We start from the raw sequence: 26,278 nt of genomic DNA, 5'->3' as shown, positions 1-26,278 counted from the left end.
TTTTGGGAGGTGAGAAATAGGTGATGTAACAAATAGGTGACGTGGCGTAACACTAGCTTGTCACTTTCAGGAGCCAATCAGCAATCCTTTGGGACACCAACAATGGGTGACATAACAATCCCACACATTATGATGACAGAAAAGTCGAGATGTCATATCCATAGCAACAAAGTTAATAAGGTCAAATTGAGAAGTGCAGAGTTACTTTTTTGCAGAAGAATCAAAACAGACGAATTCATCGTTCTTCAAGAAGCCATGGGACCATGCATGCACCGTTGCGCAAGACCGACATGCACCATTTTCAAGAGAGCAATATATTTTAGCTGTAAGTAGGACTGATGATGAACGATCGACGTTGTCTTACAAGAAAGATTTGTAGGAAACGTTGACGCTGCTTTCTTCTGGATCTGGTCACTCCACATATCGCTTCACAGTATTTCCCATGCAGGTGTAGGAGCTCTATAAATGTCCGAGATCAATCTAGATACGACGAATTAGCGGAACAATAGATGATAGCAGCAGCTTAACAAAAGCATGATAATCGCTTCCACCTCAATAGTTAACTTCAAGTGATGCAAGAGCGCTACAGAATTGAGAAATAACTTGGATAACAATTAAGCTTGCTTTGTGCAAGAATAGGCAGCTGTCATGCATGTGCTGAATTCGAAGTAATGTGGGACATTGATGATATTTAGTTAATTATCTTTATTTAGTCACATTGACTCATCTCTGTGTTTTCAAAGAATTATATACATTCTAGCAACAATCTAATAATTTATTAATGATAATGACAATAAATAGACAAAAATTAGTAAAAGTTTTATTGATATGCACAATAAATACACACACACACACACACACACACACACACACACACACACACACACACACACACACACACACACACACACACACACACACACACACACACACACACACACACACACACACACACATGCATGCATGCACGCACCCACACACGCATACACACACACACACAAACACGCACGCACGCACGTGCACACACAGACACACGTGCACACACACACACACACACACACACACACACACACACACACACACACACACACACAACTACACATAACTATACACGCGCATAGGCTCGTACCTCTGAAACAAGTAGAACACAGCTTCATTACTAGTATCAAAATAATATAACTACATTGTATTACTTGCAGGTTGAGAGAGAAAAGGTTCAGAAGAAGAAGGAAAAGCAACAGAAAGGGTGGTTTAGTGGCTGGTTTGGTGGGGGCAAAGCAAATCAGAAAGGAACAACAAAGACAACAATAGCTGGTATAAATTGAGATTAAGTTTTACTAATAATTTAATTGATAGCTAGAAACTACATGCCAAAATTTATTTAAGGTGAAAAAGTAGAAATTACAGCTGAGGAAAAAGCAAAACTGTATGAAGCCATTGGGTATGTAGAAGATGCTTTAATTGCAGAGCTTCCAAGAGAGGTGTTATATTCCATTGTTAGTATCTTGCTTTTGCTTTTTGTAACTTTCTTTCTTTATCTGTGGCAGTATGTTGACAACAAAATCAGTGTGCAACTTACACAACTAGCGGCCGATCTAGTCGGAGAAGATGGGAGGTGGTCATTTGTTTTTCCTGTTCTGTTTTGTCTTGTTTTACACTTTAAATGATAGGGAAATTGTGCATGCTTCTCTAAATGAAAATATAGTCTTTGTGGAAACACGGACATCTGCGAAGAATGTTTGGTAGGATTATTCTGGTTGTAGCAGTACATCATGTGAATTAACATTTGTTCGGTCAGTGTAAAGGCTAGTTCATCTGGAATGACTGTACTGGGTATTGCTGAGGATGGTGAGGCTCCAGAGCTATTGAAGAAGATGCAAGGTGTGACTGATATGTACATGAATTATGAAGGTCTTGTTGTGTTGCGATTGTCATGTTTAATACAGTAATTACTAATGCAATGCATCTCATCAATTAATTTTCTAATGAGATGAGTCTATCTCAGCAGATAAGCAAGAGTAACCTATTTTGTAATGATATTAGAAGATGGGTTTTACATTGTCTTTATACTTGTATGTGTATAGCTCTATATACTATAGGTGCATTTATTGCTTTAATCATCTCATTGTGGCAGTATTTGGGCACCTACTGATAGTTCCAACTGAAGTATTACATTAGCTTTGTATTATTAGATTTTAGTATGATTATCTTTTTTATGGCTGCTTGCTCAAATATGTGCAAACCTTTGTTCTTTGCCTTCCACCAGGAGACAAAGCAGAGAAAGAAAAGCCTTTGTTTTCTGTCTGTTTTGAGAACAACCCTCTTGACGGTAAATGCAACCAAAGGATTGTAGTTGAACTTCAACCAGCAGAAATTACAGCTGATATGGTAAATAGTTATATATCTATAGTTTTTTTGTTTTTCTGCCCAAACGTTAAGTAATATTTTAGCTTACTGTCAATGTGATCATTCCTTTCTTCTCACTGCCTAAAGATGTCCATCTACAGCAGTAACAAATCAATGTTCATATGTTGAGTTTGTGCTTTTACCGGAAACCTTGTCCTTTTAATGCAGGTTGCAGTCGGCTGCTACAGAACAGTTACAAAGCTTGAGAGAACAAGGACGAGCTGCCATTCAGCATGCAATTGGCAGACGGAAAGTATGTCGTATGGCATGTCTGCATTTTAATTACTAAGAAAGCATTTGTATGCAGGTGGTAGATGTGAATGTCACGGTTCATTCTTCATATGTTTTGGTGCCTGAGACGGGCAGGAGAACAGAGTGAGATGATATTTGTTTGGGTATATACGAAGGCTTTCCATATTTAGTGTATTTCTCATTAGTACTTGTGACCTTCTTGTTGTTGACCTTGGTTCTTTCTCCTTGAAGTCACAATTTCAGGAAGAATTGCCATCACTAGAGGTGATTGTTTTATACATTATTGGATAATACTATTTGTCTTAATGTTATATGGACAATCAACTAAACTTGTGCAATGGTAACTTTAGGATGCCACTGTGGAAGAACTTGATGAACACGCATATGATCGTTTCAATCTCAAAGTGACAGATGTTCAAGTTATCTTTGCAAGTCGTGAGGATGACTGGCATAAAGCAAGGAAAGAAGGCCCAGGACAACTTCACCTGTTGCAACCAGTCACACTTGATGTTGTGCTCATGAAGAGTGTTGTTCCCGATGACACCAGACTACCAAAGTTTGTCTCTAAAACTAATATTTACAACGTAAATGATATGATTGGAACATTCCAGGGTGAAGTTGAGTGGTGATTTGCCACTACTGCAGATTACAGTATCAGATCGGAAGATTGAGCGGTTAATTGAGGTCCTAGTGTTTGAGGTTATCTGTGAAATGTAGCTGTTGACAAGTAGTTATTTACAGCTGGTACTGAGTTTACCTCTGCCAGAGTCTGCATCATCTCCTGCAACTCTTGAAGTACAAGTTTTCGTTCATGTTTGTAGGTGCTCATAACTTGACTTTGACATTTGTTGTGTTGTTCTTTATAGGTTGTAGCCAATCAAGAGCCTGTTGAGCTGCCAACTTTATCAGAGCTTGGCTTGTCTACAGATGACTTTGATGCAATTTCACTTTCCAGCATTTCTACGGAAACAAGCGATCAGTTAGAGTATCAGCTAGACATTACTGATGGTGAAGAACACAGACAAATGGGAGATACGAAAGGTTTTAAATTGAAACCTCAAGCACTGAAGTTTGCTGCCGACTTGAAAATACAAAAGATTGGTTTGACTGTATCACGATGGCAAACTGATAAAGAGACAGCATTACTTGATGCATCTGTGATGGACATCAGCACGGAAGTGAAGGTGCAAACATGGGATATTATGGTGACTGCAGGTTTACAGATGGTCACAATTCAAGACACAAGTGTAGACGGTATCTGACTTAATGATCACTCATTTCTCACTCGAACTTGTAAACTCTGTATGTAGGAAAATTTTTGACTCTTGTACAAGGTGGTTCACAGGAAGAAAAACTTGTCAGTGTGTCTTTCCTGAAGGTTGCTTTGTTTGGTGTGGCTTGCCACATAGTTATCCATCTGACTTGGCTTTGTTTAGGCTAATACTGAGGCTCCTGGATTTGATGAAGAGTATAATTCAACATTGCACAAACTGACTGCTGAGGTCTCTAACGTAGAGTTTGTGGTACAAGATCGGTCTCTCTTGCAGCTAAAAGAATTTGCTCTCGGTCTTGCCTCCAAGTTAAACAGGTTACTGGATTTAGGTTAGTTGGTATGAGGGGTGCTCATGTGCTGCTTTGTAAGGACGGATCATGTTAAAGAAGAGAGTGATAATCAGAGGTCACAGGCTGTTGTACAGACAGAGGGTTAATTAACTTGATAGTAGTAACACATCTTTAGCTTGTGAGGTTACTTTATGGTGTGATAGTGAAACCAGTTGACTTGGGTCTATCAAAGGCAAGAACTCAGTTTCAGTTGCAAGCAAACCTGAAACGTGTTGCCATTAATTTGTGCTCGCCAGAAATTGACATAGCAAACGTATCAGTAAAAGGTCTAGTATTGTCTTATGCTTACTGTGCAACTGTATGTCAATGCTTAGTCTGATACAGATGTTGCTACTGATATTGCAGTTGGGAAAGATGTTACAACAGTTTCTGCAAGGTGCACTTTTGATTCTGTCTATTCATTGCTGCTTTTCTGTCAGTTGATGTATAAGTGTGACTATTTGCATGTTTATCACAAGACTTGTTTTTCCTTGTATGTATGTTTGTGTGTTTGTTTGTTTTTAAATGACAGACTCAAAGGTACTCAATCTGTGTATTACAATGTCAGACACTGACAGAGTGCTGATTGATGTATTCAAACAATTTTCACTACAATTTCTAACTGACTGACACACTGTGTATAGTTGTTTTCTTTCATGTTCACCAGAGTTTGTGTTGTTATTTTTAGCCTAAATGATGTAGTTGTTTTGGATTGTAAAGAAACAAAGTATCAGAAGGTTGGTCTTTCTAATTACGTAGAGATAATTGCAAATCATTTTCCATTCAATGCTCAGATAATATCAATTACAAAAGGAGAAGATGCATTGCTGAGAGCAGATGTATTGTGCTATTGTACATCTGACTAAGCTCTTAAAGGGTATCAAAGGACTAATTTTGTAGATATCTGTGTACAATGATGGATCTAAAGATGAACGATATGCTGACTTGAACAACGTTGACGTTGATGTTCACCTGAAAGTTGCACCACTACGTGTTGTCTTTCTGAATGCATTTGTGCAGAAGTTGCTGGTAGATGAGCTAAGATTTTTATGAATGTACCAACTTACTGTAAAATGTTTATTGCTGATAGGACTTTGGTGAAAAGTTTAAGCCTAGTGAAGCTGTTGTTGCCAAAGCAAAGCAAAGAATGCATGATGCAGCAGAAGCAGCTAAAGCTTCGGTATGCTCCCTTTTTTACAGACAAAGACATGTTTACTCACTGTCTTTAATATTATGCATTTTGTGTGCATGTGGTTTTGCATTTATTCAAGTGGAGTTATGCATTTGCTTCTAGTTTGGATTTAGATTTAAGACTGGAATTGGTCTTTTATCTTTATATTTACTGGGTGATGAGTATTTGTCATTACTTATACTGCAGAAATGGTGGCCTTGCTGACAGTACTTGTGAATGTTTGTTTTGTAATGTCATAGCCATAGTCTATATAAAATGCTATAATTTGTGTATACATGCAAAAAAGAGGTTTTAGGTCATCAGTTAAGCCATATGCTTCCAGTTTTTGTGTTGTATGTAGCTGAAAGAGAATAGTGGAGCTCGCATTAAGTTGGACATTACTGCTAATGGACCTGTGATCGTCATTCCTCGTAATGACATGTCAGATGAACGATTGGAAGCTGATCTTGGAAAGTTGATTGTATCGAATTGTTTCAAATATGCCAATGATTTATTGAAGGAGAAAGACTTGCCCACTGACGATGTTGTTGACAATCCTGATTTTCCTGCTGTCGTTGACTGCATGACTGTTCAACTGATGAAACTGAAACTTACCAGGTTAACTAAGTTTCAAGCATTTTGGCTGAAGTGATTGTAGTGCACTGTTCTTGTTCTTGTTGGTTTCAAACGTAGATTTTCAACTGTTGAACTTCAGTGTCACGTGTTGCTTGTTCCAATGGACTTTGAAGTTTTGCTGAATCGTTGCATAACAGAGTCATACAGAGGACTTCCTATGATTGATGTTACAGGCTCTCTTCCACCTCTAAAGGTAATTTGTTGCACAAGCACAAAAGAAACACAATCAACAATATTTGTATTACAACAGCTACAAGTTGGAAAGCTTGATATTGATTTTTCTTTGGCGTTTCTCGAGGAGAACTTGAAAGCAGGGGAGAAGAAAAATGTAGAAACAAAAATAACTGAAAGTGGTAAGATAGAGACTTAATTTATTTATGATGCTTAAAGACATTCCTGTAAGAATGTCTAATGTAAGTATGAATAAAAAGTTATCATTTACTCTTCCAATTATAAGGCAACTATTATTAAAATCTGATTTGTGTTGTTACTTGATCGTTTGTTTATCTATGGGTTATGCACCGATAGCTCACACACACACAGTTGTTGAGAATGTTGTGGATTGGATTCTTTGGGGCTCACTTTCTGATATCAGCAGTCTTTTCCGATGTGATTGAGTCTTGTTGTGCATGTATTTTACTAACCATAGTTGAAACAGAATGTCATGTATTAATATAAGTGATTTTAGCAATCTTGTCACTGCATGCTGCTGGAGTGCCTTTCCTTGTCGTATCATTCATTTGGGCTAACAGCCAATGCTTGATGTTGGGATGTATTAACGTAATGGTATTTAATTAAGCTTGCTATGTTTTGTTTAGCCGCAGCACCAAGAACTAGACCTGCATCTTCATCTCAACTGCCTGCTTCTGAAGCAGATGGTAAAGTACAACTTGAAACCGATGTTGACTTTGATTGGACTAAAATCAGAGCTGCATTTGACATGCCTGAGGTAGAAATTTAACAGTAGCTTTCATTTGGAGTGTTTACTAAGTGTGAGTTTTGTTTATAAGGTGTCACTGAGCTTGTTAGACCAAGCAGAAGGTAAGGAACAAACAGTACGACTTGAGCTTTCTATAACAGCTCTTGATGCAAGTGTCAGCATGAAGGGGCCTTGTCTTGAAGTCTCTGCTTCTGTTAAGGATGCAATTATTCGTGATTGTGAAGTGAAAAGTAAAACCGTTTGAACTAAACCTTATTGTAAGTATTTAGTATCTCATTTATTTTTGTAGATGCAGACGGTAGTCCTTTACTTGTTCTCTTTTCTGAACAAGGTGTGAATTTGCTGGACTTTAAACTTCAAAAGGTAGACATTAAATCTATCACAATGCTGCATGATTATGTGCATGGTTTACACTACTATGTTACAAGATGTCACAGTGACAAAATGGTTGAATTTTAGTGTGATCTACGCTTGTGTTGCTTGAAGTTCGGTGTGTAAACACACACACACACACACACACACACACACACACACACACACACGCACACACACACACACACACACACCACACACACACACACACACACACACACACACGCACACACACACACACACACCACACACACACCACTTTCAAAAGTTGTAGTTGACAGCAGCAATGTTAACTTATGAGTTTAGAGTAATAGTATCACAGGAGCCAGAATGTTAGTTGAAGTTTTGAGTAACAGTAGGAGAAACTACTGTATATCAGACTTTCTTAAGGCTGTTGGTTGTACAAGTACAGAGTCAAACGTCATTTCTTGTTTAGCTTTATTGGACGATCAGATAGTGAGTGAGTGACAAATGCTAACATACAACTGCTTTTTATTTGCTGTCTTTGCGTGCAACCAACATCAAAGTCAGCACACAAAGATATCCAACAAAAGGCAACGAATGCTAAATTAAAAAGATACCTACTTTCTGAGTTGAGTGTTTTCCTTGCATTGCTTTCAGCATTGACAAATATTGTGGTGTTGTTGTTGTTAAACTGTTTTTTTGTTTGACGTACATTCATTTATGAGTGACTGAATAAAGGCGATATAGCATATTAACGTAAGTGATAAATTAAAGGGTTTCTAGCGAACAGACAAACAACTTGAAACCACTATGCAGGAACACTTTGAGCAATTATGATATCTAAAATTGAGAAAGTAAACAAGTATGGACTCGGGATAGAGTTGTCATTGCTCATAAATCGAATTCCTCTAGTGATAATTTATTGCAAAGTCGTTAGAGCTGATGATCAGGTCGGTCAGATTGTGGGAAAAGTTAGTAGGCAAGCTTTCGTTAGTTGATATACTTAATCTGATGTCAGAATCAGTTGATCACTTGTTATTGGTGTAGGCTGACAACTTAATTTATTCTGCCAGTTGTTGGATAACTTGTTTTGAGATTGTTTCATCTGATATAATAGGTTGATTCAATGTCAAGACTTTTCAAGACTGAATTTGGAGGAGTTGAGAATAAGATCAGTGCTGATATTGCTGCAGTGGAAGTTGTTGTCCATCGACAATCAGTTCTTGGTCTCATAGAGTTTGCATTGTCATTGAAACCAACAACGTATTGCAAATAATGCTTTCTCAGTACACACCAACTGCAGTTGAAATTTGGTTTGTTATAGTGCTCCTGCTGTTCAAGCAACAGCTCTACCTAAACGAGCAAGTGTCTCTCAGTTACAAACAATTGTTCCTGAAGTTGCGAAGATAGATGGTGACCACGTAAAGGTGTTTTTGAATGCTAGTTTGAAAAAGATTGGTGTCACACTCAAGTCAAAGGAGGCAAACATTGCAAGCATGGCAATAACCACAGCAAAGACTACTGTGCATCTCAATTCTGACGGAACGCTTGAAACTAAATTGACAGTCAGTAGTTTCCTAGTTGATGACATCAGAGAGAAACAACATGGCATAACACAGTAAAAATGTGCTTGACTATCTTAATAAAATTCTATACCTGTGTTTCTCTAGCTTGATTGAAAAATATTCAGAATCTAAAGAACCAATGTTGGATGTCTCATATTCAAAAAACTCTTTTGAGGAGCATGTTGTTGATGGATCTTTGAATAACCTCAATGTTGCTGTGTGCGTGGACTTTGTACTTTCACTTCTTAACTTTGTTCAGTCAGTGCTTCCAAAAGAGGACAAAACAAAACAAGAAAGAGTATTTGAAAAACCGTCTAAACATGCCGACAAACATCGTTTTGAAGAAGAGCCAGAGCCGACAGCAAAGCTTCCAGTGGTAGCAAATGTGACATTCAAGATGGACACCATGCATGTTTTTCTTTTGGAGAACTCATTTGATGTGCATACAAGAGCTCTCTACTTCACAGTAAATAGAACTTTGTCTGTGGTTTATCACCGGGTATTTGTTGTGTTGTGATGTGTAGGCTAGTGTAGATGCAATGTTCAAACAGACAGGAGATTCAAAGAAGGTCTTTGCATCTTTGCCAAGTTTAGCTCTTCACTCATGTATCTACTCAGAGAAAACACAGCCTAGAGCAGAGGTAATAAAAATGTCTGCAATATAGTTTGTGAATTGATCTTGATCTTGTTGTTGTCTAGATTATTAGTCCGTTTGATGTGCAGCTGACTTATACTGACAATTCAGACATAATGAAAAAGAACGCAACAATCAAAATATCATCTATTAATGTATCTGTGGATCCTTACACAATCAGCATGATGAAGCACGTAGCTGACACTGCCAGCAAGGCATTGCAGGTGATACCTTATGTACACAGTGTCTACAGTATAATGTTTCATATTGAATGAACTAGTAAATGAAGATACGTTTTACTCTTGCTTACACAGCTATGAGCTCTCTCTAGAAATGATCAACTCTACAAATGTAGATGCAATTCTGCTTATATGCATGCTACTTGAAATCTATCTAAACATTTACAAAGCAACTGTCATTGCACATGCCCAATAATTTTGTAACAAAACAGCTAAAAATGTAGCAGTTCTAAAATTATTTGTTATTGTGAAATGGCAAAGTTTGTATACCCCAAAATTAGCTCCTACGTAATTTTAGTCCATTAGGAGGCGATTGCTGCTTCATTAGCTGTTGCAGACCAGTCTGTTTCAATTGTGCATTTTCCAACATTGTCAGATTCACAAACATGAATAAGACTGTTTTGGTGAAAATCCCTTTCATGCACTTTGGTGGTTGTGTTGGCTGTTCGTTCATTATCTTTGGTTGTCACATACAACCAAACGCAAATGATGATCTATGGGTGCGTTCGATTTACAGTTTCTGTTGTTCTGGAACTGCTGGGACTCGCACTTGATTTAGTTCTGAAACTGTTTGAACTGATTGCAACAGTTTCGTCCAAGAAGCTGGAACTGCTTGAACTGACAGAACTGACACACTTCTTTTTTTCTGCAAAGTCCCAAAAGTGTGATGGCGTACTATTTTGCAGACAGGAATACTGATAGTTTTGTGCACTCTACAGCTCTGTTTGAGGAAGATTAGTGTTCATCACAAGGTCAACAAGAGGCACTGTTAGCTGAAGTTGCTCTGATAGTCGATGGATCAGTGGCTGATGAAGCCGTACTAGGTGTTGACATTGTTTTGGTTAGCAGTTACAGCTCACAAAGCAGATTTTTGTTTGATTTAGCTCTGGTTCTGTCAGTTCCAACAGTAGTGACACACCCTCAGTTTCAATTCTAGAACTGCAAATTGAATGCGGTTATGATTGGATGCGACACATTCTGAATAGACATATGTAGATACATACTGTCATAGATATTGATGTACATAGGCTCATAAGTAGCTGTAGATGTGCACAACATAAACTCTAAAAGAAATTGATGAGAATTTGGTTGTAGCGTTTGCAAATAGAAGAGGGAGAAGATGAGGATACTGCTGTACCTCCTGATCTCTTTCATTGTAAAGGCATTGAGTCAGGTCGATGGTACTATGATACAAGTATGAACTATGAAGATGTTAATTCATCTATTTGCCTGCATTGATTTTTTTGTGTCTGAAATTTGTAGTTGATGTTAATATTCCTACCAGTCCTGCATCACTGAAATCTTCTGGTTCTGAGAAACGTCGAAGTGACTCTCAGAAAGACAGGAGCTCTAGCATGATAGAACGGCATCGAGCAGCACACCAAAGCATTCGCAGTAGGCAAACATCGGTGCAAGCTGAATCTATTTTAGAAGAAGTTTGACACACTGAGGCTTTGGGTTTTAGTGAACAGTGAAGTAAATGCTTTTGTCATGTAGCTTTACATTGAGGTTGAAAGCTTTGAACTGCGGCTGGAAAATGAATCCAACGGATACTTTTATCCATTACTGTCAGTAGATGGAAAGATGCAAGGAACTGTAAAAAATTGGTCAGGAGAGGTATATATATATATATACATATACATTGTTGTTAGTGCTGCTTACAGTGTATTTCATGATTTATCTCTATAGATGACGGTTTCTACAATTTTGGAATTGGAGGTTGCATACTACAATGAAACATTGGCTGTTTGGGAGCCATTGATTGAACCAGTTCCACAGTTTGAAAATGAGTTTACTTATCGACGGTGGAGACTGAAATTGGATGTACAGCGAAAAGTGCCTCAGAAAGCTGAAGAGGAGACACTAGCAGCACAGTTTGATGTGTCCATGGGTGTCACAACTGAACAGAACATTGATGAAGATGAACCAGACGGAACTGTAAACACAAATCAACGGGGAACAAGTGAAGCAGCTCATCGAATGTCAATAGCAGAAATAGAGGTGCCGGAAGCACTGCTATCACTAAACATTGCTTCAGAAGATGTTCTGCAAGTAACAGTAAGCAAAACAGCTTTACAAGTCTTTACTGCTTTGGTAGAGGTGGGTGATTTGTAATTTTCAACTCTAGAACTGATTGAGTTTGGGTGCATGTAATTTATAGGATTGGAGTGATGCAGACTCAGCTGTAGGACAACTGGCAAAACACAGACAAGTACCACCATATGATGTTCACAACAAGGTGCAGTATGTGACAATGGATTGGAATAGAAAAGTTTATGATGAGATTATAACCAGTTGCTTTAAATTTGTAACACTAGCATGGAAAGGCAGGCTTTTCAGACAATAGTAGTGAATATTGTTGCTGTTTTGTTGTTGGTGGTGTTGTTGTTGTTGTTGGTGGTGGTGGTGTGTGTGTGCGTGTGTGTGTGCACGTGTTTGTGTGTGTGTGTGTGTGTGTGTGTGTGTGTGTGTGTGTGTGTGTGTGTGTGTTGTGAGAGGGGAGGACTTTTGACAGCCTCAGTCTTTATTAAGTCTGTTTACAAGCGTGTTTTATAGACTGGAATTACTGTGAAAGTGTGGCCTGGTCCTGCGTTTAAGGTGTGATTTTGTCATGTCAATTTTGACGTTGTATCATGGATATAAGTCATGAATTCCTTATTTATTAATAGGATCCCAGCAATGGTTCTGGTATTATCCTTTCTGCTAATCAAACAGTACCTCTTTCCTTTGTTCAAGATACTCGAGGGAATACTGAAATTCTCAGTGAAACTTTTAATGCTGATCAAGTTGGACATCGTCGTGGAGGTGACTGTGTTATAGCTGTGGAGGTCTGAAAATAGATTATTATTACTGGCCAAGGCAAGATAGTAATTTTTTGCTAACAATTAGGTCAATGGATTTAAGACTATTACAAGAGTTCCTGTCTTGGAAGCTGCTCTGCATCGTTATGTTCTTCAGCCTGCTGATTCCACGGCAAAGGTGCAGTGACATTTAGAACACCTATGATACAGCAAGACATATTAGTAAGTTAAGTTAGAGCAATGTATGTTGTTTAGGATGTATCTCTGGTGTGTGAAATCGAAGCACTCGAAGGTCACAAAATAATCAGATTTCGGTCTCCACTTCAGGTTAGTCAACAAACAGTTGGATTTTGTGAGTGTTGAGATGTTTGAGTGGAGACGTATTTTTAGGTTAAGAATAAGCTGGCTGTGGCTGCTGAAATACAGATGGTTCATGTAGGTGCTGATAAGAAACAGAGTGTTTCTGTGGCAGAGCTTGTACCAGAGGAGACATTTTATCCTAATTTACTTGGCACTGGAAGCTGTGCTTTTATGTTGAAACCTCCAGGACCAAGGTAGAAATCAGTGAAATGCAAATACTACTCTGTTACTTGAAGTTGCAACTGCATTTCACAGTCACAATGTAAGTCAGACATTTACTTGGAAAGACAAGAAGAAGAACTTAACGTGCAAGGCAGCAGATAATTCTAAGTTTGGTGTTCGGGTATGAAACAGTGTTTTATTGTTATTATTACTGTGTCATGATACAATCTTTATCAAAATTTTACCTGCATGGTATTTACCTTTACACATACGTGTTTCACTGAAAAGTACTGTAATGGTAAGGGTCAGCGGATCAACAGCAGCAAGTGCAATTCTCTAAGTGGCCATTATGTGCGACCATTGCAACTAAATTTCAGATAGTGACTTATCACAAGTTCTTAGTTGCCAGTAGCCAGTTGATGCACTACTAGCTAGTCTAACTAATAAGTTTTTGGGCACAGATGGGATGCTGAGACAACTAAACACTGGGGCAAAGTCATAAGATTGAGAGGACAGGAAAAGTGCTTGTGGTGCTAGATGGCTTGTCGTTGTATCTAAAGGATCAAACAGGCTGAAGCTTTATTTGGAGCAAGGCTGACAGAGGTTCATGATTACTGGTGTAGGAGAATTCAGGACATGTTCACAGTATATAAGTCTGTGCATTGCACTTGCACAGTGTAGCATATTTATCTATCTAAGCAAGAGCTTCATTCACACTACAGCACTCACACATATAATATGTACGTATATCAAAAGCAGCTAGTTGTTGAGGATTAAACTGAATGTTCTTTTTGACTGCAATCATGACATCTTGAGAACCTCACCGCTATTGTCTGGTATTGCACCAATTTTGTATTGTTTGTTACTACTCTATTGTACGAACTGCATGCCAGTAGATCATGTTTACATTGATTATCAGAACCATTCCTTGCAGCTAAATAGGGCAGGTGGGCTGATAAACATCTTTGCTGGCTACTAACTTTCTTCTTTACTTGCTAATGGCCAATACTGAACTTAAAGGGCTGAAGTGTATATTTTGAGAATCACCATTCAGCTGGTTTGGACACAATGTAAATGATAGCACTAAACATACAAGAAGAAAATGCGGTAGCTGTTTATAGCCAGTCTAAATATTGTGTGCATTTTTATGTAAGTACAGTCTTGTTAACTGCGACAAACATTTAGTCGTTGTAGTGGGAAGCTTTAAATACCTGATTTTTATGTTTACTGTCATGCAATAAAATGGAACATTTCCAATGAAAGGAAACTGTTAACGTTCCAGCTGGACGGTTTTTCGGGTTTAGCTGAATCGTAGTGTGACATAAGGGCTCTTGGCCCTGGTTAGTTTATTGTAGACATATATCTGTTGTGATGGCAATATCTCTCAAATATATATGAATGAATGAATGAATGATGTAAGATTACTTTGCTGTTTTATCAGTTGGTGGTCACAAAGGATCGATATGAGAGTGTGGTGCCTGAAGGAATGTCTCTAGATGACGTGCCTCGTCACACACTTCATCTTTGCCCTCCTGTAGTAGTACACAATCTACTTCCTGTGCCAATTACATTTTCATTGGAGGTTTGTGACAATCAGTTTCATAGTTAACAATGTTTAATCATGAGAAGTGTTACTAGAATTCTACAGCTTTGGGTGGACTTGAAGGTGGACAAAAGACAACAATATTTGATATAGACTTAAACGAAAAGCCATTGCTGCACATCATGGTAAGGTGTTTGCATTTTCTAAAGGAATTTATATATTTAATGCTTGTAGGCAACTGACTGTGGAGGACATGACTGGATTGGTGAGGTGAAGGTAGACTTAGATTCTTCAGGGCTATCATTTTTTGCAGTAAAGACAAAGGCGATGGAAGGCCAGTTTGTGTCTTTGGTGAGCATATTTAGTCATGTACCAATTGCAATAGAGCTTCATACAAATGCTCTTGCATAGCAATTGGGTGTTCAAACAGTGGCAGACATGTCTGTTCATTTGTATCTTTTCTGTCCCTACTGGATGGTGAATAAGACATTTTTGCCTTTGCAGTACAAGGTATAGCTGGTGTTTAGCGTTATATTGACACTGATCTGGTTTTGGTTGGTTGTATGTGCAGCCCAATGAAGTCAAACACATAATTGAACATGAACCTTCTTGTTCTGGTGCCGTTATGCTGGCATTTGACAAGACATCTGGGTCTAAGAAGACGGTATGTTAATTTGTGTGCATCTGTGTTGTTTCTGCATCGTTTGTTTGTTTGTTTGTCTGTCTGTCTGTCTGTCTTTTTTGTGTTTTCTGAATGTGATGGTAGTTAATTATGAAGCCAAGTTTGCATGTGTTAGGCTCAACTTCGCATTTCTAACTCAAAATGGTCAAAACCTTTCTCTTTGGATATTGCTGGTAGTGGTGGTGTAGTCAAGTGTATGCTAGACAACAAAGAGTATGAGGTATGCTTCTATTATTTGTGCAAGTTGATTCTGTGTAGTCAGGTATTACTTGAATTATGTACTTTGTAGGTGGGTGTCAAGGTAAATTTGACATCATTTAGTCTGACAAGAACAGTGTCTTTCACACCGTACCAATTAATTTCCAACAACACTCCTGTATGGTGATTGTTGTAGATTATGGCTGTTCTTATTGTAATGGAGATAAATTTCGTGTTACAATAGTACACGATTTATTGTTTTGAGGGTCCATCTTCTCATCCTCTCAGGGTTGATTCTGAACAGGTAAGCCATATAATCTGTCAGTTCTGTAGCAGTGTTTCAGTATGGTAACAGGCATTTGTAGTTGTCAATACTCTCTAATTTGTAATTGTTTTCTGTGAAATGTTTGCCTACAAATCTTGGGAGGATCGATGATTGTTTGTCAGACATTGTATAGCAAGCAATCTAGTCGACAACAACTGTGTTACAGTATAGTTGACCTGTATAGAATGGCTGCATCTAGTTTTGACAAACTATGTAAAGACAGAGATTTGAAGATAGAGAAAAGTTTGACAAATTGAAGTTCATGTAGCTGTGTAGAGAATCTACAGTTAGCTGCAATAATGGGATGAGATTACACTCACACTGTACATATGTTCTTAATTAAACTTGAAAGAGACTGATCAGACATAGAAAGTTATGAGATGGAACACTTTTTCTAAGATTTTGTTGGAATTTTATTTGAATTGGTTGTGTTGTTGCATTGATTGATTTATGACAACGTTGTATTTATTATTTATTTATTTGTATATTTGTGTACAGTGTTGTCCTTTGTGGCCAGATGGCAAGACTGGTGACTTGCAAATAGCAGTTGGTTCTAGTGATGCTCCACGATCTCAACCATTCAAATTTACTGAAGTCCACTCTACTTTGCTACAGTTAAATGGCGAGGTAGAAAAGACTTGTTTCATGTGCTCTCTTTACTTTACGTTGTGGTTGGGATGTGTGTGATCTGTGATTGTAGGTTGCTGCACTGAATGTAGAAGTACAGGTGTCTGACTCAGCAATTGTAATAGCCTTTTCTCAGTACTATAATGGAGCTGCTCCTATAAGGATAGAAAACAGCTGCATGGATGAGAGAGTTACTGTTGAGTTCTGGCAAAAGTATTACTTGCATTTTGTGGACCGTATGCAGTTGTTTAGATGAATTGTTTTGCTAAGATCACAAGATGCTCCAGATAAGCATTTCTCAATTAAGTCACAACAGTCAAGGCTTTTCACGTGGTCTAATCCTCTTGGCAAAAGGGTGTTGTGCTGGCGTTTTGGTGATACTAGTACTGCTACAGACATCTACGAAAATAACTTGTTGCAAGTACGTATAATGCATACCTTGTTAGTGTTGTTCATAACTGCACTAGAAGGTTTAACATTTTAGGACAATCATGGGAAGATAGAGCTTTCTCAACCATCTAGTTCTGACAAGAATCCGGTTAAGATCTATTGGGCCTCTTTTCTTGATGGGTTACAGCGTGTTCTGCTCTTTACAAATGATAAGCGTGTAGTGGAGAAGGCAACAGAAGTCAGTAGGAAATTAGAGGCAATGAAATTGATGTTTTACAAGGCTTGGTTTTTAACTAGACGGAACATGTAGAAAGACCTGATTTGGAGATCTCATTCGCTTTGCAAGGTGTAGGCATCGCGTTAGTCAATAACTACCGTGGTGTTACAGCAGCATATATTGGCATTACAAGGTACATAGTGTCAAGCATCTTTCACACTCGTTACTACTTATTCAAGTTTGTTTGGCATGGCAGCTCTGGATACCAGTGGGAATCTAAGCCCGAAAAGAAGAAGCGCTGGGAACCTGAGAGCTATGAAATGTGTCACAAACTTGAAGTTCTCTATCGAGACAGATCAAAAATGAAAGAAACCAATCTTAAGGTAAGCTGTTGTGTGATTTTAAGTTACGTAGGTGGTCTTTCATGCTTAATGTTTTTGCTATCAGGTTGACTTCAGTGATCTTCAAAACATGAAGTTAACTGCTCCTAAAAAGAGAGATTTGAGACGTACATTCCATGAGGGCATCTACTGCCAGTTTACCAAGTCAAAGCATCATCTTCATGTCCATGCTGTGGTGAACAGAATGCAAGTGAGCCTAGTAGCACATTGATTAGTTGTATGCTATTGTGTCAACAATGATTTGCGCCTTCTGCAATTTAGATTGACAATCAGGTATTGCATAATGTATTCTCTACCATCTTTCATCCTGTCAAGCCTCCTAAGTCGGTTGCAGCTCAGGCTGGTATGATTGCATATCTTATGACTAGTGGGATCATTTCTACAATCAATTTGTACATACCTAGCCCCAAAACCTTTTCTTGAGGCAAGTGTTGTTATTCATCGCATGCCTGAGAGCAGTGTTCGCCAGATCAAGTTTGGTTTTCAGTCATCTTTTAATATGATCTATATAGAACCTATGTTTTTGGTGTTGTAGGTACTTCATGATTTTGGTTCAGGAGATAAGTGTTCAAGTGGACATGGGATTTATCACCAATATAATTCAAGTGTTTGCTCCTGAGAAATCGAATGATAAACGAGAGGTTTGTCAGTTGTTTGTGCATGTGTATCTGTCTTTTATCTTTCATTATCATCTTGTGTGGTTGGTTTGTCTGACTTTTCTGCTTTGTCTGGTGTGTGTGTGTGTGTGTGTGTGTGTGTGTGTGTGTGTGTGCACGTGCGTGTGTTCGTTGTTGTCCAGTGTGTGCGCATGTGTGTGCGCATGTGTAGCGATTGTTAGTCAATTTAGTGTATTGGTTTTAGTTTATTGGTTACAAGAAAGATCAGGACAGAGTCAGCAGTAGTTTGTCTCAGTCATCAGCTGTTGAGGTCTCTTTGTCCAATTTATTTTATGTCCACTGTGAAAGACAATATGTATTTTCCAGGCTGCTGCTAAAGGTCAAAAAATGTTTATTGACTTTTTCCACCTTTCTCCAGTGAAGGTAAACAATTTCTGTGAATGCTTTTTGTCTTTTCTGTGCTATTTAATTAATTAATGTATTATAATATTATGAAGGTTCATGTCAGCTTTTCTATGGATGCTTTTGGTACTGGAGAAGACGATGCATCAAGCTCTCTAGCTCCAGTGCAATTTGTGACTACGGTGCTCAAATCTATTGGTGTAGTGTTGACAGATGTTCAAGACATTGAACTGAGGTGATACTGAAGGTACATTGTGCTACCTTGAGCTCGATACATATGTAGTGTTTTGCAGGCTTTCATATTATGAGGTCTCTAGCAAATCAATGAATGACAAGCAACTACAAAAAAGCATTCAAAAACACTACACGTCACAGGCAAGATTAGAATTGAGGTGATTTATCTTGTTTCAAGCTGATCATCAATTTGCTGTCTTGTCAGGCTCTTAAACAATTTTATGCTTTGGTTCTTGGTTTGGATGTCATTGGAAATCCATTTGGTTTAGTGAACAAGGTCAAGGATGGTGTGTTTGATTTGTTTTATGAGCCATATCAAGTACAAACAGCATACAAGCTGTGAAATTGAGTGTGATTTGTGTAAGTAGTATTCTGTATTATCAGGGTGCTGTGCAGGGACCTCAAGAATTTGCCATTGGTTTTGCCTTTGGTGTTCGAAGTCTTGTCAGCCACACTGTTGGTAAGGATGAGCATAGAATTGTGCTTGATTCACTTTCATTGAAGCAAAACAGCAAATTAAGTCATTAGGTGTTCAAATTTTAATGGAAGAATATTAATGTGCACAGTTGTACGAACATCTTTCATGCACGTACTGTAAATGATATCTGACAAACAGCTATTGTACATTGTCATGCAGTTATAGTTGTGTTGTTGGCGTGTTTGAGAATTTGTGCTTTTAATTGCCATTAAACAAATCTGAATAACTTAGTTTTTCATTTGACAAGTTTTGCAAGTCTGTAATTACAATTGTTCAGAGTTTGCACATTAGTTACTAGTACTATGGAGCAAATCTGTCATTGCTTTCAATATGTATTGTCACATACATTTTACTATTCATGGGATGATGTAGTTTGTAGTGAGAATGTTGTCAAAATGAATTGCACATTTTAGTATTTTGTGGTTGTAGGTGGTCTATTTGGTGCTGTGTCTCGTATCACTGGAACCTTGGGCAAGGGCATTGCCAAGCTGACGTTTGATGACAAGTACCAGAAAGACCTAGCAACTAGCAAACAGCCAAAGAATGTAGGAGAGGGACTGGTGAAGGGAACAAAGGGATTTTTTGGGGTATTGAGCAGTGCTAAGATACATGGCAATGTGTAGTGCTATACCACATTATTTACATTTTCTATAGGGCTTACTACATGGTGTCACAGGAGTGGTAACAAAGCCATTTGAAGGTACATATATTCTGTTGGCTGTCAGCATAGTGGGTAAAATGGAATTCATGTTGTCTGCAAAGGAGCAAAGAAAGAGGGTGTTGAAGGTTTCTTTAAGGGTGTTGGGAAAGGAGTCATCGGTCTTGTTGCTCGGCCTGTTGGTGGTGTAGTTGAGCTGGCAAGCAGTACATTCCAAGGAATCAGCAAGTAAGATATGAGATTGTAATGTACTTGAAAGAGTTCATTGTGTCTGTTTGCCAGTGCCGTTGATTTGGATGCGGAGGTTGTTCGTCTTCGTTTTCCAAGGTTTATTAACCCAAACAAGGTAGACTGGTGTCTGTCTGTTGATTTGTACTCCAGTAGTAACATGGGATCTGGTAGGTTGTCCACCCTTACAATCTTCATACAGCAACTGGCAACTTCTTCCTCCAGGCAAGTCTAGTTTCGTCATTTTGTGTATTGGTCAGAACATTGAGGAACTTCTTGTGTTGTCTGGCTGTTAATGCATAAATTTTAATTAAAGATAATAATACTGTTGAAAGATGATGTAGGTAATTATGAAAGAATTAAGTTGTGAAAGGACTTCGAAACTGGTCCACAGCTATTTATATGCAGCATCTTTATGAAAATTGCAGTTTCAGTTTACTGTTGTCGAATGTGCTGTATTTGTTTGTCTGTTAATTTGCACGCTTGTTAGATTCTTTGGTAGCTGATTTTCCTCCATTCTTCTTTTCCTATTTTTCTCCTTGTTTTATGCTTTTCTCTTTCTTTCTCTTTTGCTTCTATTTCCTTTTTCTTTTCCACTTCCTTTTTTTCTCATTACTTTTTCTTAATTTGTTTTGCAGTAGAAGTTGACATTTGAGAGGAGCTAGTATGGTCTGTGTCTTTTGTGTTTTTCTTTTGATTTTCAGTTGCTACTAAATATAGTTTTGTAGGCGTTACTAAACCAGATAAACAGCTTATGTCAAACAATAACAGAAGTGTGTGTGTCGTTTGTGTGACTGTTTAACAGACTGGAATGCTTGACCCTCTGTATTGCAGGTGATTGATAATGGTGAATTTTCTGAATCAGATGTCTACTTTGCTCACAGTGATATACTGGACAATCCTAAACTAGTCATTATTGTTACAAACAAGTAATAGATTTCGCATAAAGCATATGCTCAGTTGCAATTGTGTCATACCAATTTTGTAAAGACGTGTAATTCTGATGGAAGAAGGTGATATGGACTTCATTGACAAAGGAGAGCTGAAGAGTCCATGGTCAACTAAGTTAAGAGAAATTAGTGAAGTACGAGAGTTTATGTCAGGAAAGGGGCCAGCTATTCAATTTATTCTCAAGGTTGTCAGTTCTACTTGTAGCCTTGTTCATCTATTTTATTATAAACAAATATGTGTCATGTTTATTTGCTTCAGACCTACAAAACAGGAATCTTTAATAAGAAATCAAAGGAGAATGAAACGAAGGCTTTTAAAGCCCCTAACAAAGATTCTCGACAAGTAAGTCACCAGTGCAATGTAGTGATGGTATGCACATGTATGTTTGTGTGCAGGTGTGTGTGTGTGTGTGTGTGTGTGTGTGTGTGTGTGTGTGTGTGTGTGTGTGTGTGTGTGCAGGTGTGTGTGTGTGTGTGTGTGTGTGCATGTGTGTGTGCGTGCGTGCCTGCAGGTGTGTGTGTGTGTGTGTGTGTGTGTGTGTGTGTCACACTTATTTTATTACTTCTATGATGAGTTGTCAACTACAACAATAACTTATAAGACTGTAGGGTAGACTAAGTAGTGTGAGTATACGGGACACTAGACTAGACTACGGGTAGATTTAGACATTGTTTCTCTTAGTGGAATATAGATGTATAACACGGTACATGGTGTCAGGAGTGTTGGATTGACTTGCGGCAAGAGCAGAACAATTGACACAACATGTCAGGCGATGAGCATTAGCCAGAGGTCCCTGCCATGCTCGAGCCACAAGATGACGCACACACTGCGGAGCCAGCTGCAGTTGCAGGCGCAGTTCTAGTACAAGCGACAGTGCGATGCAGAACATGAGAGAGTGGCAGCAGGTTTGGAATTCCTATGAGATAGTGGCATGTCTCAATTCCCAGACAGATGATTACCGTCTGCTGACGTTTGTAACGTTCATCGGGCATGCGGGACTGAGAATATATAACAACTTGTCGTTCGCGAATAATGCAGAGAAGAGAGATATGGCCAAGGTATTGGAACTAATGGAGGCCCACTGCATTGGAGAAACAAGCGTGACATACGAGAGGTATCTCATGGATAGGAGACAACAACAGCCAGGTGAGACATTTGATACTTTCCTAACCGCAGTAAAGGAAATAGCGCATAGATGTCAGTTTGGAGATAAAACTGATGAAATATTGAAGGACAAAATTGTCTTTGGAGTTCTTGATGATAACCTGAGGAAGCAATTGCTTCAGAAGAAGGTGTTGACTCTAGCATCCTGTGTAGATGTGTGTAGAGCCCATGAAGCAACTGTGAAACAAATGAAGGATATGGGAGCGAGTGGAGATGATGACGTACATGTAGTTAGACGCTCCAAGAAGACGGTGAAGTCCAAGCCTGGGAAGACAGCAGGACAATCAAGAATACCTGAGATTTCCAGATATGAGTGCAGTTACTGTGGATTGAAACATGCAAGAGGACGTGATAACTGTCCAGCAAACGGGAAGAAATGTAGCAAGTGCAGCAGGATAAATGATTTCGCGAGGAAATGTAGATCAGGCACAGCAGACAAGAAAACAGTCCATTGCATGCTACAGAGTAGTGATGAAGACGATCTGTTGTCATTGACTCTTACTCAGGAAGAAGGTGTCAATTCAGTACAAGGGTATCAGAAACAGATATTTGCATTGATGAAAATGGGTAGAAGAAACGTCAAGTTTCAGTTAGACACTGGGGCAACTTGTAATGTCATTCGGAAAGAAGATGTGCCACAGGAACGAAAATTGAGCCCGCAGAGCAACAATTGTCTATGTTTAACAAGACCAAGCTCAAAGCAGAAGGCAAATGCAATATTTCTCTACGAAACCTGAAGAATCACAAGAAGTACAGGGGCAGCTTTGTTGTTGTTGAAGGGGTGACATCCTCTATTTTTGGAGCTAGGTCTGTACAGTAAATGGGGTTGGTAGAAATCAAGTATGACAAGATACGAGCAATGGAGGAACAGAAGAGAGACCAGCAGCAAAGAGATATTGATCACCCAGGACTGACATTGGCAGGTCTGTCTGCAAGACTCAAAAATGTATTTGAGGGTGAAATAGGTCGACTGGGCGAGAAGTTGCAATTTGAAGTTGATGAGACTGTGCAACCAGTACAGTTACCAGTTTGAAGAGTTGCTGTTGCAATGAAACCTAAGCTGAAATCAGAATTAGAGAGACTGGAAAGCCTGAAAATAATTGAGAAACAGGAAGCACCGTCAAAATGGGTGTTGCACATGGTTGTGGTTGGAAATCCAAACAATCATATTAGAATATGCTTAGATCCAAAGCCTCTCAATAAAGCTTTGCAGAGGAGTCACTACCAGATGCCAACACTTGAGGAAGTTCTCCCTCGGTTGAGCAAAGCAAAGGTCTTTGCTGTGGCAGACGCTAAGAATGGCGTTTGGCATGTAGAATTGGATCAAGCAGCAAGTGAGATGACCACCTTTGGGATCCCTTTTGGTAGACATAGGTGGAAGAGAATGCCCTTCAGCATAAATATCGCACCAGAGGTTTTCCAAAAACGAATTCGTGATGCCGTGGAAGACCTACCAGGAATCTGGGCATTGGCAGATGATATCTTGATTACTGGCGACGGAGATACGAAAGAGGAGGCAATTAAAGATCATGATCAGAAGTTAATTCGTTTCCTGCAAAGTGTGAATCAAGAGGAATCAAGCTGAACAAGGAGAATTTTTGGTTGAAGCTAGATAACGTCAAGTACATGGGTCATATCTTAACCAACGAAGGAGTCAAACCAGATCCAGCAAAGATCAGAGCACTAGTTGAAATGGAGAAACCCAATGACATAGTTGGGGTGCGGAGGATAATGGGCATGGTGAACTACCTTGCCAGGTATTTGAAAAACCTGACAGACGTGATAGAACCACTGAGACAACTTACTCATAAAGATGCGGAGTTTGTAAGGACAACAGTCCAAGATGAGGCATATCAGAGGATGAAAGACACAGTGACGATAGCACCACTTTTGAAGTACTTTGATCCCAGGAGCGAGTGATGTTGCATTGTGATGCATCCAGCTAAGGATTGGGAGCAGCACTACTCCAATCTGGACAACCTGTTGCTTATACAAGTAGAGCATTGAGAGATCCTGAGACTAGGTATGCTCAAATAGAAAAGGAGCTTTTGGCAATAATTTATAGTCTTGAAAAATTCAATCAATATGTCTGTGGACTACCAGTCATTGTGGAATCGGATCATAAACCATTGGAGATGATACAGCAGAAAGCACTAGCAGCAGCTCCGAAGCGTTTACAAGCAGTGCTGTTGAGACTACAACGATACGATGTGACAGTGAAGTACAAAAAAGGAAGTGAAATGTATATAGCAGATTTGCTATCGAGAGCCTACCTCACTGATGAGACAGGAGACAGTGAGGGGGACATTCTCATGTTTGGAGAAGAAGAAGACAAGATTTTGCAGGCTACAGGAGGAAGTCTGGCAGTTTCAGAGGAAAGACTGAAGCAGATAAATGAAGTGACAGCAAGAGATGAGACATTGACAGAGCTAAAGAAGGTGATACTAGAGGGATGGCCAGAAACAAAGCACAAGACATTGAGTCTCATAAAACCAGAGATGAATTAACAGTTCAGAATGGACTAATTTTCGAGGAGAGAGTTGTAGTTCCTCAGAGTATGAGAGTTCTAATGTTACAACGAATACACTCATCACACATGGAGGTAAACAGCTGCATACAAAGACCCAAAGATAACCTCTACAGGCCAGGCATGAGTTCACAAGTCAAGGACAGAGTAGAAAGATGCAAAACATGTAGAAAGTTTGAGACTACGCAACAGAAAGAGAGTTTGAAACCACACTTCATTCCAGAACGACTATGCATGAAGTTGGAGCAGATTTGTGTAGTTGTGCTGATCATGAATACCTTGTCATTGCAGACTACTTAAGCAGTTTTATAGATGTGGACTGTCTAGAAAAGACAACATCAGGTGCAGTTATTCGAGCACTAAAGGAACAGTTTTCAAGACATGGTATTCCAAATGAGCTTATCACTGATAATGGCCCACAATTAGTGTCTAAGGCGTTTGAGGAATTTACACAAAACTGGGAATTCACACACACAACATCAAGCCCGGTATATTTGAAGAGCAATGGAAAGGCAGAGAGTGCGGTCAAAGTAGTGAAAACACTCATGAAGAAAGCAGCAGATTCTAAGATGGATTTGTGGCTTGAATTGTTGGAATATCGCAACACTCCCACCGAGGGTGTCCAGTTGAGTCCAGCGCAGAGATTGTATAATAGAAGAACAAGGACATTGCTTCCAGCAAAGGACACAACACTACATCCAAAGATGGTGGAAGGTGCTGCAAAAGCATTAGTGGCACGCCAAGAGAAACAAGTCGAAAGATACAACAGACGGGCAAAAGATTTACCAGCATTGGAACTGGGAGAGGTAGTAAGAGTGCAGCCATTGACAGGCAAGAGCAACCATCACAATGGAAATAGGCGGTGATTACTAAAATTCTACCCAACCGTTCATATGAGCTCAATACAGAGTCAGGCAAATCATACAGACGAAATAGAGTTCATCTAAAGAAGACAAAGGAAAGTCCACTGAAGCAATATGATAGCTCAAGTCAAGTTGACAAAGAGCCAACTCAAATTGGGCAAACAGTGAAACCGAAAGACCAAACAGTGAGACCAACACCAAAAGAAATGACAGTGAAAGAAGTACCCAAGGAAGATGTATTGTGACCAGCGAGAGTTACTAGAAGTGTTTGAGAGGTGAAAGTGCCAAGATATCTGAAGGACTATGTTAGTTATAAGTAGTTGAAAATTTGCGTTGGATTTGTAGAACACTCACGGAAGTTCTCCTTTTTTTTGTTTTTAAAGAAAAGTGGCTGTAGGGTAGACTAAGTAGTATGAGTGTACGGACACTAGACTAGACTACTAGTAGACTGTAGGCGTTGTTTCTCTTAGTGAAATATAGACATATAACACGTTACAAAGACAAGCTTTCCAGTATAGCAGAGAGACATAATAGGAGGTCATGTAGATGTACATGTGTACAGGACTGTTTATACAGTATTTGCTGAGTGGGTGCCAGACATAACAGAACTTGTTTTATTCAAAACAACAGTTGTAGCTTGATCAAGACAGCCATGGTCACCATGTGACC

The 26,278-nt window shown here is 39.0% G+C and overlaps 2 protein-coding genes across 5 annotated transcripts in view; both read left to right on the top strand.

The window, feature by feature from the left end:
• Positions 1–26,278, top strand: part of LOC134190725 (intermembrane lipid transfer protein VPS13C-like) — a 31,365-nt gene that overhangs the window by 4,713 nt on the left and 374 nt on the right. For 2 of the 4 annotated variants that reach the window (XM_062659215.1, XM_062659214.1), the window contains exons 18-94: positions 1,200–1,314; positions 1,387–1,481; positions 1,548–1,615; positions 1,671–1,742; positions 1,799–1,881; positions 2,267–2,388; positions 2,451–2,509; positions 2,575–2,659; positions 2,714–2,781; positions 2,844–2,922; positions 3,009–3,214; positions 3,270–3,342; positions 3,400–3,453; positions 3,525–3,912; positions 3,969–4,036; positions 4,095–4,246; positions 4,301–4,362; positions 4,425–4,547; positions 4,606–4,657; positions 4,949–4,997; positions 5,055–5,099; positions 5,161–5,289; positions 5,351–5,440; positions 5,793–6,049; positions 6,125–6,260; positions 6,318–6,420; positions 6,886–7,016; positions 7,078–7,237; positions 7,297–7,370; positions 8,461–8,606; positions 8,668–8,961; positions 9,014–9,374; positions 9,433–9,549; positions 9,608–9,766; positions 10,877–10,976; positions 11,045–11,217; positions 11,279–11,398; positions 11,471–11,881; positions 11,943–12,020; positions 12,338–12,379; positions 12,451–12,609; positions 12,671–12,760; positions 12,838–12,909; positions 12,973–13,136; positions 13,198–13,285; positions 14,546–14,686; positions 14,743–14,832; positions 14,882–14,998; positions 15,059–15,157; positions 15,219–15,311; positions 15,445–15,549; positions 15,619–15,705; positions 15,772–15,831; positions 16,351–16,479; positions 16,553–16,692; positions 16,750–16,900; positions 16,964–17,107; positions 17,167–17,279; positions 17,343–17,469; positions 17,534–17,677; positions 17,749–17,830; positions 17,892–17,961; positions 18,023–18,128; positions 18,349–18,414; positions 18,471–18,527; positions 18,602–18,741; positions 18,800–18,881; positions 18,946–19,059; positions 19,125–19,200; positions 19,648–19,805; positions 19,873–19,918; positions 19,981–20,104; positions 20,159–20,222; positions 20,279–20,329; positions 20,939–21,033; positions 21,095–21,239; positions 21,314–21,397. In XM_062659215.1, coding sequence (XP_062515199.1) covers positions 1,200–1,314; positions 1,387–1,481; positions 1,548–1,615; positions 1,671–1,742; positions 1,799–1,881; positions 2,267–2,388; positions 2,451–2,509; positions 2,575–2,659; positions 2,714–2,781; positions 2,844–2,922; positions 3,009–3,214; positions 3,270–3,342; positions 3,400–3,453; positions 3,525–3,912; positions 3,969–4,036; positions 4,095–4,246; positions 4,301–4,362; positions 4,425–4,547; positions 4,606–4,657; positions 4,949–4,997; positions 5,055–5,099; positions 5,161–5,289; positions 5,351–5,440; positions 5,793–6,049; positions 6,125–6,260; positions 6,318–6,420; positions 6,886–7,016; positions 7,078–7,237; positions 7,297–7,370; positions 8,461–8,606; positions 8,668–8,961; positions 9,014–9,374; positions 9,433–9,549; positions 9,608–9,766; positions 10,877–10,976; positions 11,045–11,217; positions 11,279–11,398; positions 11,471–11,881; positions 11,943–12,020; positions 12,338–12,379; positions 12,451–12,609; positions 12,671–12,760; positions 12,838–12,909; positions 12,973–13,136; positions 13,198–13,285; positions 14,546–14,686; positions 14,743–14,832; positions 14,882–14,998; positions 15,059–15,157; positions 15,219–15,311; positions 15,445–15,549; positions 15,619–15,705; positions 15,772–15,831; positions 16,351–16,479; positions 16,553–16,692; positions 16,750–16,900; positions 16,964–17,107; positions 17,167–17,279; positions 17,343–17,469; positions 17,534–17,677; positions 17,749–17,830; positions 17,892–17,961; positions 18,023–18,128; positions 18,349–18,414; positions 18,471–18,527; positions 18,602–18,741; positions 18,800–18,881; positions 18,946–19,059; positions 19,125–19,200; positions 19,648–19,805; positions 19,873–19,918; positions 19,981–20,104; positions 20,159–20,222; positions 20,279–20,329; positions 20,939–21,033; positions 21,095–21,239; positions 21,314–21,397 — 9,072 coding nt within the window. The remainder of the gene's footprint in view (positions 1–1,199; positions 1,315–1,386; positions 1,482–1,547; positions 1,616–1,670; positions 1,743–1,798; positions 1,882–2,266; positions 2,389–2,450; positions 2,510–2,574; positions 2,660–2,713; positions 2,782–2,843; positions 2,923–3,008; positions 3,215–3,269; positions 3,343–3,399; positions 3,454–3,524; positions 3,913–3,968; positions 4,037–4,094; positions 4,247–4,300; positions 4,363–4,424; positions 4,548–4,605; positions 4,658–4,948; positions 4,998–5,054; positions 5,100–5,160; positions 5,290–5,350; positions 5,441–5,792; positions 6,050–6,124; positions 6,261–6,317; positions 6,421–6,885; positions 7,017–7,077; positions 7,238–7,296; positions 7,371–8,460; positions 8,607–8,667; positions 8,962–9,013; positions 9,375–9,432; positions 9,550–9,607; positions 9,767–10,876; positions 10,977–11,044; positions 11,218–11,278; positions 11,399–11,470; positions 11,882–11,942; positions 12,021–12,337; positions 12,380–12,450; positions 12,610–12,670; positions 12,761–12,837; positions 12,910–12,972; positions 13,137–13,197; positions 13,286–14,545; positions 14,687–14,742; positions 14,833–14,881; positions 14,999–15,058; positions 15,158–15,218; positions 15,312–15,444; positions 15,550–15,618; positions 15,706–15,771; positions 15,832–16,350; positions 16,480–16,552; positions 16,693–16,749; positions 16,901–16,963; positions 17,108–17,166; positions 17,280–17,342; positions 17,470–17,533; positions 17,678–17,748; positions 17,831–17,891; positions 17,962–18,022; positions 18,129–18,348; positions 18,415–18,470; positions 18,528–18,601; positions 18,742–18,799; positions 18,882–18,945; positions 19,060–19,124; positions 19,201–19,647; positions 19,806–19,872; positions 19,919–19,980; positions 20,105–20,158; positions 20,223–20,278; positions 20,330–20,938; positions 21,034–21,094; positions 21,240–21,313; positions 21,398–26,278) is intronic. The other 2 variants (XM_062659216.1, XM_062659217.1) reach the window with 2 other exon arrangements.
• On the top strand, positions 24,737–26,275 carry LOC134190730 (uncharacterized protein K02A2.6-like). Its single transcript, XM_062659226.1, has one exon. The coding sequence runs from the start codon at positions 24,977–24,979 to the stop codon at positions 25,610–25,612; it is 636 nt and encodes a 211-aa protein (XP_062515210.1). The 5' UTR covers positions 24,737–24,976; the 3' UTR covers positions 25,613–26,275.

The sequence above is a fragment of the Corticium candelabrum genome, chromosome 15, assembly GCF_963422355.1.
Source record: "Corticium candelabrum chromosome 15, ooCorCand1.1, whole genome shotgun sequence".
Classification (NCBI taxonomy): domain Eukaryota; kingdom Metazoa; phylum Porifera; class Homoscleromorpha; order Homosclerophorida; family Plakinidae; genus Corticium; species Corticium candelabrum.
This window is presented reverse-complemented; position numbering and strand designations above follow the sequence as displayed.

Coding starts and splice junctions, on each gene's coding strand:
- LOC134190730 (XM_062659226.1), top strand. CDS start 24,977: ATGCATGAAGTTGGAGCAGATTTGTGTAGTTGTGCTGATCATGAATAC.